Source organism: Epinephelus moara, chromosome 3, assembly GCF_006386435.1.
Source record: "Epinephelus moara isolate mb chromosome 3, YSFRI_EMoa_1.0, whole genome shotgun sequence".
In the NCBI taxonomy this organism is placed as follows: Eukaryota; Metazoa; Chordata; class Actinopteri; order Perciformes; family Serranidae; genus Epinephelus; species Epinephelus moara.
The window spans coordinates 10,885,202-10,900,352 of NC_065508.1; the positions used below are offsets into that span (position 1 = coordinate 10,885,202).

A 15,151-nucleotide genomic window follows, 5' to 3' on the forward strand; every position below is an offset into this window, starting at 1 on the left:
AACCCTTCCCATATTTGTGCTGATGACTTTTCTTGATTCAACTTGTTTGTCAGTGTAATTTGGGTGGTATAGGTGTAACCACTAAATTAGTTGGCATGCTTATACCTCGTAAGCTTACCAGATCAACACAAGATGGTGATCTTAGTCTGTTCTGTTGAAATGCAAATGCAAAATACACTGTGATAAAATGTTGCACAAAATCATAACATATTAGTTTGTGATATGTGCCAGTGATCTTTGCCAACTACCAGTATTACCAAAGGAGATATTACTCAGATAATTCAGTCCAGAGGAAGCACTCAACCCCCACATCTGTGGCTAACTTTTAACTCGCCAGTGGATCTGTGACGTCTCTGACGACAATCAGCATACGTCGGTTCACTTCCAGTCAATCGGACAGGGTTTTTTTTTTTTAACGTACATGCGTGCAAATTACTGTGGTCTTTTCTCTGTTTTCTGTGCCTCTGAGTGGTACACTCTCATTGTCGCCACACACAGTCTCCCAAATCTTTCAGCTTTATATTCATCAGTTGTTGAAAATGACAAAATTTCCAAAGCAGAACAATTAAGAACAAAACTCAAAATTAGACCTAAGAGTGCTGTAGAATTACTTCTAAACTGCTTTTCAACGCTTGTTGGGCTCTGCTGTAAATTTCATCATTCTATTCAGTATGATCTGTAGGTGTAACAATTACACAATGTCAGTTAAAGTTACACAAGACATAGATCTAGTATAAATAATTTCAACAAACCCATATCTTAAAATTAAGCCTCCAGTTCCAGTTTTCCTTCCTTACTTGTCATTATCATGATAATCATGTGACAGTAATCCCAAAATCAAAATTACATATCAGTCTGGATTGTTTTGGTGTGAGTTGCTGAGTGTTGGAGATATCTACCAAAGAGATGTCTGCTTTCTGTACAGTATAATAGAACTAGATGGCACTCGGCTTGTGGTGCTGTGAGCACCAAAAAATACGTTTGAAACCTCAACAGCAATGTCTCTTTCCAGAAATCAGTTACTCAAGATAATCCACAGACCTTGTTGTGAGCAGTGTCATCTAGGAACTATTTTCTCTCTATCGAACTACACCCACCAACCGTATCACAGCGCAGAAGGAAGCGTGCATCTACTCATGGACGAAAGGCTTGTGCTCATGACTGCAATAATATTCTGACTAATGTTTGATAAACATTACAGTTCAGCCGAGGAGGACGCCATTAATTTACATTTCCTTTTTTCAAAAGCACTAGCCTTTCACCCATGAGTAGATGCATGCTTCCTTCTGCGTGGTGATACGGTTGGCGGGTGTAGTTCGATAAAAAGAAAATAGTGCTTGCATAAAATTGCTCACAACAAGGTCTGTGGATTATCTTGAGTAAGCGGGTCATGATTTCTGGAAAGAGAAATTGCAGTTGAGTTTTTCAAATGTATGTTTTGGCGCTTTGAGGACCACAAGCCGAGCGCCATCTAGTTCCATAATACTCAAGAGAAAGCAGACATCTCTACGGCCGATACCTCCAACACCCTACGTCTCACACCACAAACAATCTGTTTTAAATAGCAGTACAGGTAAGAGGAAAAGTATGTATTTTTGATTTTGTGGTGACTTGTCCCTTTAAGTTTCTCACTGTATTTCTGTTTTACCCATAGACTGTATAGGTTTTAGCTGTTTTTATTGTGCTGAAATCTTATTTACTGTCAGTTTGTTTGTGTTTATTTTTAGTTTGTTTTGTCCTGGTGCATTTCATAGTGCAATGTTACTGTGACATGACAGCAGCCCTCAGCACCATAAAGGGTCGCTGTTTGTCTCAGCACCACCAACGGTCATAAGCCGACTCTTATTTTGAAGAACCGGAAGTGGCAGTGTTTTGATAACGGCTGCGGAAGAAGCTGTCATTTGGCCAATTTCCCGTCCAAGCGGTAGTGTCCCATCAAAACCGACACCAATTCAGCGACAAATGTAACCGTCTCACAGAAAGCCAACAATGGGATTTACATGGAGACGCTTTCTCGGCGTTAAACCGTCGAAAGCGCTCATGTTGTTGCCTTTTCTGTTGACATTTCTGCTCGTCGGGAGCCAAGGCGAAAGCAATGCGATGGACAACGTCGCAACTGAGAGGCTGGCTGAGGAGAGCCACCGACAGGACAGTGCCAATCTACTCATATTCATAATGCTCCTAACACTCACCATTTTAACCATATGGCTGTTCAAACACCGGCGGTTTAGGTTCCTGCACGAGACAGGACTTGCCATGATTTATGGTAAGACCGCTAACGTTCATGTCAATCAATTAACTCAACTTAGCGTCTATGCTAGCTGGCTATGATACCGTTAGCTCCTCAAACTGGACCAGTGAGCTAATTCACAGCTTATTCTTAGGTTTCAAGGTGTATGGGAGAGCTCCCCTGGATATATGATATATATCAGCTTACTGTTAATGTAGTGTTATTAATCCAGTATTATATGTAATGGTACTGGCCTTAATAAATAGTAACTGTATCAGGGTTGTGGTCTTTTACTTGGTTTGTCTTGTGGCAGCTGTCAAATTAAAAGTAGAATATATGGAAACATTGGTAACATCTAAGATTGTTGGATTATGTAAAAATATTAAACTCATTACCCCTTTTAACTAGACACCTGCACCTCCAGTCATTTTAAGTATGCAGCGAGAGGCTGTTTTGATAAATCTTTTGGATAGATCATCTTTAAATCAGCTTGTCCTAATTGAAAATAATTTTGCAATATCCCAATCTAATTAAAGTATTTGGTGGACCCAAATAATTGAAAGCAGCTGTTCTAACAACCTCACGCCTTAAGGAAGCAGCAGCTCAGTCCATAGGGACTTGGGTTGGGATTAATAAACTATATCTTCTTCTTCTTGCCTTATGTTGCTGCACAATAAAAACCTCACTGTCATACTTCGAGGTCTTTTGAGGTCCTCGGGCAGAGGTCTTTTGTCTGGTCCGGGGGACAGAGTGTTTTCTGTCAGGGCCCCAAGGCTCTGGGACAACCTGCCTAAGGAAATCAGGTTGGCCGAGTCAGTGATCTCTTTTTAAGTCCCTTCTTAAAACATACTTAATCGGAGAGCCTTTCCCGATTGCACTTGAGTTTTAAGTTCATTTAAACTGTCTTTTATTTCCTGTGTTTTTATACACTTAAGTATTTTTATCCATTCTTTTAGAAGTTGTTTTCATGTCTTGCCTGTTTTAATTATTGACATGTAAACTTGTTTTTGAAATGCACCATATAAAAGATACAACTATTATTATTTACTACATGTGTTTGTCTTACTGCTTTGCCTTCACTCCCCTTCTCTTCTCCTCTTCCTCCCTGAAGGCCTGTTGGTGGGTGTGATCCTGCGGTTCGGCGTCCATGTGCCCCAGAGCATGAGTGACGTGACCCTCAGCTGTGCCGTCAACGCCAGCCCCGCCACTCTGCTGGTCAACGTCAGTGGGCGATTCTACGAGTACACTCTGAAGGGGGAAGTCAGCCGGGGAAAAGGTCACCAAGTGCAGGACGATGAGATGCTGAGAAAGGCAAGGGGATGAAAAATAAAAAATATGTTTTTTAGTGTGATAAACAACCTCTGCACACTGATATCTAAACATAATCTGTGTCTGTAAAATGTTGGTGAATGATGTTAATTTACTAGTTTGCATACACAAACACAAAGGGGTCAGAAGTATGTTGGAAAGGTGTGTCGAATTCAACATGTGGGGACTTCACTACTTAAAAACAGGTGTATAACCTCTTATTACTCACTGCTTTCTTCAGGTGACCTTTGACCCAGAAGTGTTCTTCAACATTTTACTGCCTCCCATCATCTTCCACGCAGGCTACAGTCTGAAAAGGGTAAGAGGGATAAGGTTATATTTAGGATTATTGTGATATTTGTCTACACTGTCCCAACCCAGCAACTAGTACCAGAGAGCTCTGTTAATAAATATGTCTGTCTGTCTCAGAGACATTTCTTCAGAAACATAGGCTCCATCCTGGCCTATGCCTTCATGGGAACAGTTATCTCCTGCTTTATTATTGGGTAAGTCACTTGTTTATCTCTGAAATATATACACTCAGATGCACATACAGTAACTGATAAAAGATTTCTGCCCGTGCCAGTGTCTTTTATGAATTGTGCACATTCTTCTTTCGTCCTAGGCTGATCATGTATGGCTTTGTGTCCTTCATGAAAGCCGTTGGCCAGCTTGGGGGAGATTTTTACTTTACTGACTGCCTCTTCTTTGGGGCCATCGTTTCAGCAACAGACCCAGGTAGGTCGTGCCATAGTAGCTTTCAGCACCCATATATACACAGACTGTCGACCATTCCTGTTGTTGGACAGTCTCTATGTTTGAGGGCTTTCTTTGCTCCTGTCCTGCTGCTCAGTATTTGTGTGTAAGTGTTTTTTTCTCCTCTGTGTCTCAGTGACGGTGCTGGCTATCTTCAATGAGCTAAAAGTAGATGTGGACCTGTATGCTTTACTCTTTGGGGAAAGTGTCCTCAATGACGCCGTGGCCATCGTCCTCTCTTCGTAAGCATTAATTAATTACACACTGCAGAAATATACACACGCAGCCCATCAAGCAACAGTATTGTCCACTTCTGTTTCATCAAAACGGCAGTGGTTTCACATTTAAAGATAGGTTAACATTTTTGCAAGTCTGTCTCAAAACCATACACGAATTTCAACAGTTACAAGATCCCCTGGTCCATACTGTACTATCTTACTGTCTCAAATAGACGTGATGAGGGACAAAATCCACAGCCCTCTTTTTGTGAGAAATAGATCCAGGTTCAGTTGAAGCTCAAGTGAGGCTCCAGCAGTCTGAGTCAGACAAATCAAGTGGGTGTTTCTGCAAAGTTACTTCTTTTTTGGTGCAAAAGTCAGCTTTTTGTTTTCCTGTACAGTGTTTTCTTGCTGAGCTGCAGCTGAGGGAAAGTAAATCAAACAGGGAATTTTGTTCTAAATAGACTAACTTTGGAAGATCCTTGTATTACAGCCTGTTTTGTCTGACTCTGACTGTTAAAGCCTCACATTTTGTCCCCTATCACTTGAATCAGAATTGCATTAGGAAGGGATATTTTCATGGCGAGTATGGACAGGAGTAATACATGAGGCATTAGCATGTTAGTGTTGTTTAAAGACAGATTTGAAAAAATATGAACCTATCCTTCAGTATTCTAGTTCTTTGGTAATAATTGGCACTTGAATGAGGTTAACTGCAGCAAATTCAGCTTTCTGTGTTGTACATTGCACACAAATGAACACTAATCATACTAACATCACTCCCTGTCATTTCACTGCTTGCCTTCCTTCACCCGTCCGTGTCATTCATCGCCTACTTGTACGTATGTATGCAGTGTTCTCCTCCGCTTGGAGAAGCAGGGTGGGCAGGGGGCTGGAGCTGTGAGCTCCCCAGGAGACGATGGCCCTCTCGGGCCTGAGAGCACGGAGGAATGGCTGGGAGATAACCAGACATTCACTCCCCGGTGGGTGGGCAGGCGGGCTGTGTGCGTGGTTGTGCTGGCAGAGATTTAGTGTTAGAACCTGATCATCTTGACTCAAAAATCTTTTGCTTAGAGTCTAGCCTTGAACCACCACCCATTAGGATGATCACTGCCCTCCCCTGCTACCCTTTCATATCCATTCCTTGTATCATTTTTCAGTTTTCTCTGTGCTCTATAGACCCCACAAATGAAAATACTACTTTTTAATGAAAGCTGTGGTAATCTGGTGTGTAACAGGTGTATTACTTAATGAATATTAGTGCTGATGATTTGCTTTGTTGGTCCTGAAGTCATTTGGGCACTACTTCTCATTAAGGGGTAGCACCTGAACGCTCTTATTGGATTAAAATTGAGCATGCAGACCCTATCATCCTCCCTTTTTTATAACTGTAAAACCCAACTCCAGTCCACGTGTGTGACGTCTTTGTTAATATTTTTAAGTGGCAACCAAAAATCCTCTAAATTTATACAAACTCAGACCAGACTGTTGATCTCATTATTGGATTTGGGTTGCTGCAGGTTTGATTTTATGCCTGACTTCCTCTTCAACATCTGTTTGTTTCATTATGAGAGCATGTGATTAACAATTGATGAGTTCCCCTTTCTGGATTCTTAGTAAGTGTCCGTTTCATTTTTCCATGTAAATCTCTTGCCCTCAGCTCCATCGTGGCGTACCAGCCCGTCGGAGACAACAGCCACAGCTTTGAGGCCATGGCGATGTTGAAATCCTTCGGCGTCTTCTTGGGCGTTTTCAGTGGATCCTTTGCTCTTGGGGTGGCCACTGGAGTCATGACTGCTCTCATATCCTTTCACCTAAAATTTGCCATCACATAATGTACATTTATATTTACCGTTATGCAGAAGTAACAGGGTTTAAAACAGTGGCCTTTAAACTCTTTTCTGACTTTGAACTAGAAAAGCTATTGAGACTGTTTCAGTATAGGAGTCACCTGGATTGTGTTCTTGCACAATAACATAGAACAGTGCTCACTTATTCACACAGTTTATACAGTAATGTTTGTCTTACCTGCACTGCAGGTTGACTGCGGATGTGCCACCTCTTGTTTTGCTCCTTGACTCTCAGTTTTCCTCACGTGACCAAGTTTACTAAGCTGAGGGACTTCCCCTTGCTGGAGACTGCTCTCTTCTTCCTCATGTCTTGGAGCACCTTCCTGTTGGCTGAGGCCTGCGGGTTCACAGGTACACCTGCACACAGCACACATGCATGCACGTTAAAGGTCCAGTGGGTAGGATTTAGGGGCATCTATTGGCAGAAGTGGTATCTAATATTCATAACTATGTTTTTGTTGGTTTATAACCACCCTAAAATAAGATTTATTATGTTTTTGTCACTTTTAAATGAGCTGTTTGTCTATATATGGAGTAGGTAGTTCCTTCTTAGGAAGTTCCAACTATCACCTAAAAACAGTGATGCAGTAAATACAATACTGAGAGAGCATGAGGCATTCACACTAGAGTAGATTAAATCAGCAAACGAACACAATCTCAAGCTACAGGATGCCACTAGAAAGTGCTAATGTGTATTCACCACAGTGTGATGGATACATTTAAGTTAGACGGGTTAGTTTTAAACCACAATATCAGCTAAGGACAGAGGCTTTGCTAACCTATTCAGTAAAGTATAATTCAGTGTGTTTGGAGTGAAACTGAAGTGAGATCTGTGTGTGTGTTTGTTCTTTTTATGTAGGTGTCGTGGCTGTGCTGTTCTGTGGGATCACTCAGGCTCACTACACCTTTAACAATCTCTCCCCTGACTCTCAGGACAGGACCAAACAGGTGATGTGCAGTCTTATCTTTGGTCACTTGCACACGCTTTATCTAGTGATAAATCTTAACTGAAATATGGTTCAGTTTTTCGTCCAATCATTAAGATGGATTTTGTGGTGCAATAACACTTTTGAAGTTTTAGATATCTAGAAATGCAATGTGTGACATTTTACTTAGTAAATTTGAAAATACAGGTAACATCTGGCACTTACGAGTCATCTGGAACTACAGTGAATGAACACAACCTTTAAAAGACACTTTCCCGTGATACCTTGCATCCAAAGTGAAGTGAATGCAATAAGCACTTTTCTGTTTTTCTCGTGCAGTTAGTTTACAGTATTTAAATTGTCTTTATTGGTCTCTCTCCCATCAGTTGTTTGAGCTTCTGAACTTCCTGGCAGAGAACTTCATCTTCTCCTACATGGGTCTGACTCTCTTCTCCTTCCAGTCACACGTCTTCAACCCTTTGTTCATCATCGGAGCCTTTGTATCCTTTACTCTGATCACTCTTAACGGATGCTCCAGAAATGATTATCTATCTGACGATGAATGTTGTTGCATAAATGTAGTAAATTTTTTGATGATGCCATAGTCAGTGGTAGAATATAATTAAGAGCATGTACTCAAGAACTGTTCATTAGTACAAATTTGGTGTACTTGTGCCTGCGTATTTTCTTCTCCTGCCACTTTATATTTATATTCAACTACAGTTCAGAGTTAAATATTATACTTTTTACTCCACTAGAATTATTCGACAGCTTTAGTTACTAGTTATTTTAGAAATTAAAGTACATCTGAAACATTTAGTTGATTATTCCTTTGAGAGAAAATTAACTGGCAACTATATGGATAATTGTTTATTGTTGCAAAAATGCAGAAGTATTTCATAGTTCCAGCTTCACAACTGCAAGGATTTGCTGCTTTTCCTTTTCAATAATTCTAATTATTTTAATGTATTTCTCATAATGTTGAGGTTTCAATGCAGGTCTTTTACTTGTAACAGTATTTTTACAGTGTGGTATTAGTACTTTTATTTATGTAAAAGACCTGAATACTTCCTCTTCCACTGGCCACAGTGCTTCTAGCTGTAAAGTATCAGTCACAGATTGTTGTTTCTTTGTCTTGTCTTGTCCAAAGTAGACTGTTGCAGTCCATAAAACATGTTCACTCCCCTGAGGCTGGACCTGTCTGCATCAGTTATTGATAGCAGCTGCCAGTGCTCATAATAATAATACAGTGTATTTGAACACTGTTAGTATTTTAGAGAATATCTCAGTGTTTCAGGGAGCCCAAGAGTAACAGTAACTCTAAAAGAAAGATGAGTCAGTGATGACAAAGAATTTCCAAACTGCCGTCTACCCACGGTTATTTTCCATCCCAGCTTGCCGGTGCTGTTATTGTGCAGTGTGCTCTCTCCTTGACCTTCCTCGTGTAGCTGGCTGTGTTTCTGGGCAGGGCGGCAAACATCTACCCTTTGTCCTTCCTGCTCAACCTGGGCCGCAGGAACAAGATTGGGTCCAACTTTCAGCACGTCATGATGTTTGCAGGTACTGAGCGGAGACTGTTAAGTCTCTGCTGTCAGCTTTAGGCTTCCTCTACTATTTCTACTGAACTGTTTCTCAGCTGGGACCTGGGTCCATTAAAATAAACTGTCAGTGGAACAGAGCAGATTCAAGCCTGTAGTTATAAAAACATTAACCTAGATAATAAAGTGTGAAGACAGTCTCCTTCTAGACCAGCAACAATCTTACTTAGATACAGTATTGTTATGAATAACAGCCGCTATGTCTGCTGACATTTACTGTTGACACTGTCTAATAATAAAAATCCCCTGCATGTGTCTGCACATATTGTTTCTATACCACCAGACCTGAGAGGAAAACACCTACATCAGCAGCATACTGTGCAGGAGGGGCTTGCTGAGAAACGAGCAGTAGAAACATTATGTTAAACATATGTTTTTGTCCTTGTCATGATTTAATGATAAATGAAAAATTGCACGCTGCCTCACGCAAGGTCTCTTGCGCCGCCTTGTGGTGAAACACACATACTGTTTCTCAATCTCACACTGTCATGTTTGTCTCCTTCAGGTCTGCGTGGGGCGATGACCTTTGCTCTCTCTATCCGTGACACTGCAACGTACGCCCGTCAGATGATGTTTTCAACCACCCTCCTAATTGTCTTCTTCACTGTGTGGGTCTGTGGAGGGGGCACCATGCCCATGCTGTCCTTCATGAGCATACCGTAAGGCTGCGTCTGTTATTGTGTCTGTTTGGTTGATCCCCTATATCGAGTTTTTTTCTGTCAAAGTCACTGCCGCTACCTTTTCTCTTTCAGGGTGGGCGTGGACTCTGATCAAGACAACTCTGTAAGTAACTTACACAGATTGTAATCTCTTGTTTTTGAAAATGTAATTATTTTTTGGTTGCATTGTCAAGGTGCTATCCCTAAGTAAAAGTAAAAATGTTTAAACCTGCAGTGGGGCACTTTTGTCCCCCCTCTGGCAGTGAGAGTAATTACGCAAACACTGTCAACGTATGCTCGTGATATATGCCTGCAAAATGAGCTTGCCACTTCTCCCTGCCCCCAGGAGCACTCTCTTAAAATCTTGCCATGCAAATAAGGGCAAAGGGAAAGAACAAGCCCAGTGATGGGAGTTTGTTTTTTTTATCTGGTGCACAAATCCAGAAATATTTTTGGCCACGTCTTAAGATATTTTTGGGGGTGCTTTTGCCTTTATTTGATAGGACAGATATAGCTTGAAAGGGGGAGAGGGTGGGGATGACATGCAGCAAAGGGGCCGTGGGTTGGAATCGAACCCGGGGCTGCTGCGGCAAGGACACAGCCTTTGTACATGGGGTGCCCACTCTACCAAGAGAGATTTTATTGCTGTGTCTGTCTGGCTGCTGCTCTGTTGCTATGGTCTCTCCCCCTTCCTGTCCCCTCCAGCTCTGACTGGTTGATGTAAAATGCTTCACTTCAGGTGCGCCCGCACTGGAAAGTTACAGCAGACACCAGAAATCTGGAATACTGTGAAATACAGAAAGCTTTCCTTAGAGGCAATAGGCTACATCAGCAATGTGTGAACTTGTTTGGCAAGGGCTTCGATGTAAAGGAGGTTCATTTATACGTAAAAGTTCCGCACTCCAGCTTTAAGTTGTGAAACAGTAACTCTGCTTTTCAACAGAATTCAGCAGTGTTGGATGGGTCACAGCGGAGGAACACCAAACATGAGAGCGCCTGGCCCTTCAGGATCTGGTATAACTTTGACCACAAGTATCCTTTAAGACTTGGGTCACATATTTAAGATCTTGTCCTTAGAAGTGTGGATGCTAGATTCAGCTTTGGACACCAGAGGGCGCATTTGCCAAACTGTAAGAAATGTACTACAGTAATGTCATCTTTCTGTACAGGAGATTAAGGCCTTGATAGCTAGCTTGTTGACCAATTAAATTGTATAATTAAAAGTGTTGTAAGAAGTGGTAATAATCCTTGACAAAAGCTCCAGCTACCTGAAGCCCCTCCTGACCCACAGCGGCCCTCCTCTCACTGCTACTCTGCCTGCTTGTTGTGGCCCGCTGGCACGATGCCTCACCAGCCCACAGGCCTATGAGGTTTGGACACACAGCATCATGTACTACAGTTAAAGGAGCTCTTTTTAATGGCCTGATCAATGACTTCTTTACCATCGGAAATACACGGATATTTGTAGATATTATAGTATCATTTGTGAGTTTAATATTTTTGTGTTTCTTACTGGTTGTCATTTGAAATATTTAGCTGTTTTAGGGCATTTAAGATGAACAAGAATGAACTTTAAATCTCACTTAATAGTGTTAGTCCATATGTTTAAAGACCTAATCAGAAAGTCTTTAAACACATCAGCAGGTCATTCATTTGTATGTTAAAATTGGGGGTGGGGCATTGGATTGTGCTTTTATTTAAAGTAGCACTTTTTCGTGTATTCCCCTTCATCTCCTTGCTTTCCTTTCTCTCTCCCCATTTCCCTTTCCACTCACCAGAACGAAGGCCAGCTCCACGACGATGACTCTGACTTCATCCTGAACGATGCCAGCGTGAGCTCCATGTACGCCGACGTCACGGTCAGCACGGATGCATCCGGATCCCACACCATCAACCGCAAGCGCACCTCCAGCACCGGGGGCGGCCCGTCTGATGAAGGTCTGGATCACGAGCTCGCCTTGGCTGAACACGAAGTGGCGATCAGGGGCACCCGCCTGGTCCTGCCCATGGATGATCCAGTGGAGCCCCCAACGACTGTCACCCTGCCTCCGCCACCCTCCCCACCACGCTCCGAACCTCGCAGGCACAGACTGTAAGAAGGCGTACACTGTCAGGATGCAGTTTGTTGTTTTCATCTTAAAAAAAAAAAAAAAAAATCATAAATCATCTAATTTGATTTCACAGGAAAATAATCATCTGTTAGTTGATTTGTTTGGATTTTTTGATCGAGAAACAAACTGCGTGACAAACTAAAAGTCACCATGTTGATGGGACCACCTCTCTATCTAACGTGGTTTTAAAATAGGCTCAGCTTTGTGACAAACTTGAGGCGCGCTTGATTTAACTCACCATTTAGGGTGGATTACTGTAATCTTGAATGTGAATGCACTACATGTAAGAAGTCCAAACGGTAACTTAAAATCATTTGAGATGCACATATAGTCACCATTTTGGGAAGCTAAAAAAATGGGGCTGTAGTATTTGCTCCTAAGTTTGTACTACTGTGGTGTCAGTGCTGTTATCTATGCTCTATAAAGGCCGCAACTCCCTTTGGCTTCATGGGGCCATCCCCAAACGGTTCATATGCAGTTTACCTTTCTGTGGTGAAGTTGCTCCTGACAACAGGACCTGTACTTGTCTAGCTTCCTTCAAGTATCTGTAAGATGACCTACTGTGTCTAACATTAAGGGCAGTTGACTTTGCTCTGGTGTAACATTCAGTGGTGTTGAAGAGCATTTACACTACAGCTCCATCACTAATCTTACTTATCTATCAGGCTGGTGAGTGTCCCGTATGTTTGCCTCTCTCTTATTGGTGGAGAAACTTTGAAGAAGAGGAATTAGGGATTGTGATTGGCCAAGGTAGGAGCAACTAGACAATGACGTTGACGTCTGTGATGGAAGTATTAGGAGTAATGAAATTTAAAAGAAGCTTCCACGACAGTTTCCAGTTTTATCACTGCCTGCCTCTTTCTCTTCTCGATCAGACTTTTGACTTATTCATTTATTTATTTAACTAAAAAAGATTTATTTATATAATGACTTGTTTATTTATTATTTATTTATTGTTTTGTGGAGTGACATTAACGATTATCTTGCCCTGTTCAAAACGAGGGCTGCTCGGTGGCGAAAGGTCGTTTTGCACCTTTTTCTCCACAGAGCGCTACGACTACACAAGGTACATCGTATGGTAGGGAAGCCACGATGAAGTTCTTTACAACGTGTGCATGTTAAAATATCTCCTTCCTGTACTGTAGCACTTCCTTCTACTTTATACTTGGAAACTAGAGCTTCCCTGTGTGTGTATTTTACAAGTGTGTGTTTGTGTGTGGTTGATGTCAGAATGAAATTGTCCAAATCTACTGACGTGGTTATTAGGGCTAATGTCTGTCTCTGGGTTTTCTGTCGTCATTTGGTTAAAAACAAAGTAACTGCCGTGTCATACAGCGAAGATGACTCTGAGGGCTGGCTGAACTGTTTTGAATTAAAGTGCCTATTCAGACATTCAATTACTTAATGTAGATTTGTACATATTTTGATTTGCTAATGTGCAGTAAGATTATCTTTCTTGTTTTTTATATGACACTAAACCCCTCTGACTGAAGATTAATATTGTATTCCCAGTGTAATTAGGCATTAGGTGACCGCCTGTCTATGGTGGAGATCACAAAAGAGTCTAAACTTAATCACTACTTTTATTAATAGGAAATAATTATCACTAATATTTTACTGGATAGAAAATGTGTACTTTATCAAAAAGTATATGTGGCATTTTAAAATGACTGAATGCAACAAGAACCTTACAAACTGTTTCTCAGTGAGGTCAACTACAGGCCAACTATAACAGGAGGATACCAACGACATTTTACTGATGCAATGTTAGTGTTTTTGTTCCTTGTTTGGCAACCAAGATCGCATTTTCTGTTCCCACTTTGACAGATGTTTTGCACTGAGGCATCTCCTTAGTTGACCCTTGGTTGTTCCGTTTTCTGGTAGCCGATTTTTGTGACTGAGGTAGAAATTAATTTCTGGTTTTGAACGTGCACAGGTTTGTTTTAACCGTGTCGAGCTGCACGAGTTGTCTTTTTGATCTTCAAGCGTTTTTCTTAATATGAGATTTGAGTGTGTGTAATCATCCAGAGAAATGGACAACTGAGTTTACATTGTTTTTCTTTCATGAAGGTACCCTTTGATTTTCATTGCTTGTTTAAATGTAACTGAACCAATAAATAAACATACTTTGTTAATATGGGAATTTTGAAGAAAGGAATCTTACAATAGCAACTGCACCTAAAAGTTAAAATCTGACCGTGTTTGTTTCTACTGATCGTAGAAACTGTTAATGACAGTTGTATTTGTGAAAAGTACACCTGCAATAGGTCTGTATGTGAATGTTTTTAAAATGTGAACTCATGTTGACGGGGAGATCATCTCAGACTTAGTAAATTGTTCCCTGTGTAGTCCTGAAGTTATTAACATTATCTCCTCAGTTGGGCATCTTGCAAGTGTACTAGAAGAAAATAAAAACAAATCTTGAAAATGACGTCTTTGTTCTTTATGCTGTCCCATAATCACCTCCCTATAACTGGTACTGTTCTATATTATTAGGCTTCTTAAGATTTAAAGGTCCAGTGTGTTGGATTTTGTGGCACCTAGTGGTGAGGTTGCAGAAAATTTCTTCTACGTGCTACTGAAAAAACAACATGGCGGGCTCCATGGAAGAGGACCCACTCCATGGCTGAATCCAAATGTCCGGACTTCACCGCACATGCAGACTCGCAGACTTTGCAGGCACGTTACCAGGAAGTACGGGAGAGTTGAGAGCTGTCCAAACCCACAATTCAACCAGTCCACAAGGGGCCTCAAGCAGACTCTCTGCAGACTTCCAGAGAGTCCACTTGGGGTGCAGACTTCAGCACACTTCACTGATGTAATAACCCACAATTCACTGCCATACGGACATGACGTTGTGCTTTTTGCAATTGCTGGAAAAAAAAAAAAAACTCTATGAATGTGTAAAATAATTACTGGTAGCTAGGCCTATTCAAATGTTCCTTGAATTGTGTAGGCCAGAAATAATATTCAACCACATCATGATACAGAGATGTGTAGAAGTATAGGCTGTAGAGGGGATGAAAATACATTTTATTATTGCAGCCTATCAGGCTGTGCAGTGTAATAGGCTAAAAAACTGGCTGAAAAACAACAAAAGAAGGTTTCTAATGTCAGTAATATCCAATTATTAAGTTAAAGGCCTGTCCTTATTTCAAAACTACTGTTTTTGAACGTGTGCACGAGATTCATATCTTCTTATCTGCAGGAACAGATGAGTAGGCACTATTCATTAACTTATATGACATGAATATGACAGCGATAGTTAAACGTTTCCACGGCAACGGGTAAAACAGTCTCAAGGGCTGTCTATGAGCTGCTTGCAGTCTCTGCACTAGCAGACTTTATGTGATAGCAATAAATACGTCACACTACATACAACTGAAGTCCGCAAGGGCTCAGTCTGCGAGTTCAGAGGGTGGACATTTGGATTCAGCCCATATGTAGAGAAAATCCAGGCCCCAGGAAGTGCACCAGGCTTTGAAGCTTATTTCT

The 15,151-nt window shown here is 41.3% G+C and overlaps 1 protein-coding gene across 1 annotated transcript; it reads left to right on the forward strand.

The window, feature by feature from the left end:
• Window positions 1–1,880: 1,880 nt before the first annotated feature.
• Window positions 1,881–13,799, forward strand: LOC126387997 (sodium/hydrogen exchanger 6-like). The gene is made up of 16 exons (XM_050040868.1): window positions 1,881–2,266; window positions 3,342–3,541; window positions 3,780–3,857; window positions 3,968–4,044; window positions 4,164–4,276; window positions 4,431–4,536; window positions 6,173–6,314; window positions 6,608–6,713; window positions 7,222–7,310; window positions 7,675–7,788; window positions 8,737–8,848; window positions 9,392–9,545; window positions 9,639–9,669; window positions 10,489–10,577; window positions 10,810–10,915; window positions 11,324–13,799. Exons 1-16 carry the CDS (start codon window positions 1,990–1,992, stop codon window positions 11,639–11,641), a joined length of 2,112 nt encoding a protein of 703 aa, XP_049896825.1. The 5' UTR covers window positions 1,881–1,989; the 3' UTR covers window positions 11,642–13,799.
• The last annotated feature ends 1,352 nt before the right edge of the window (window positions 13,800–15,151 follow it).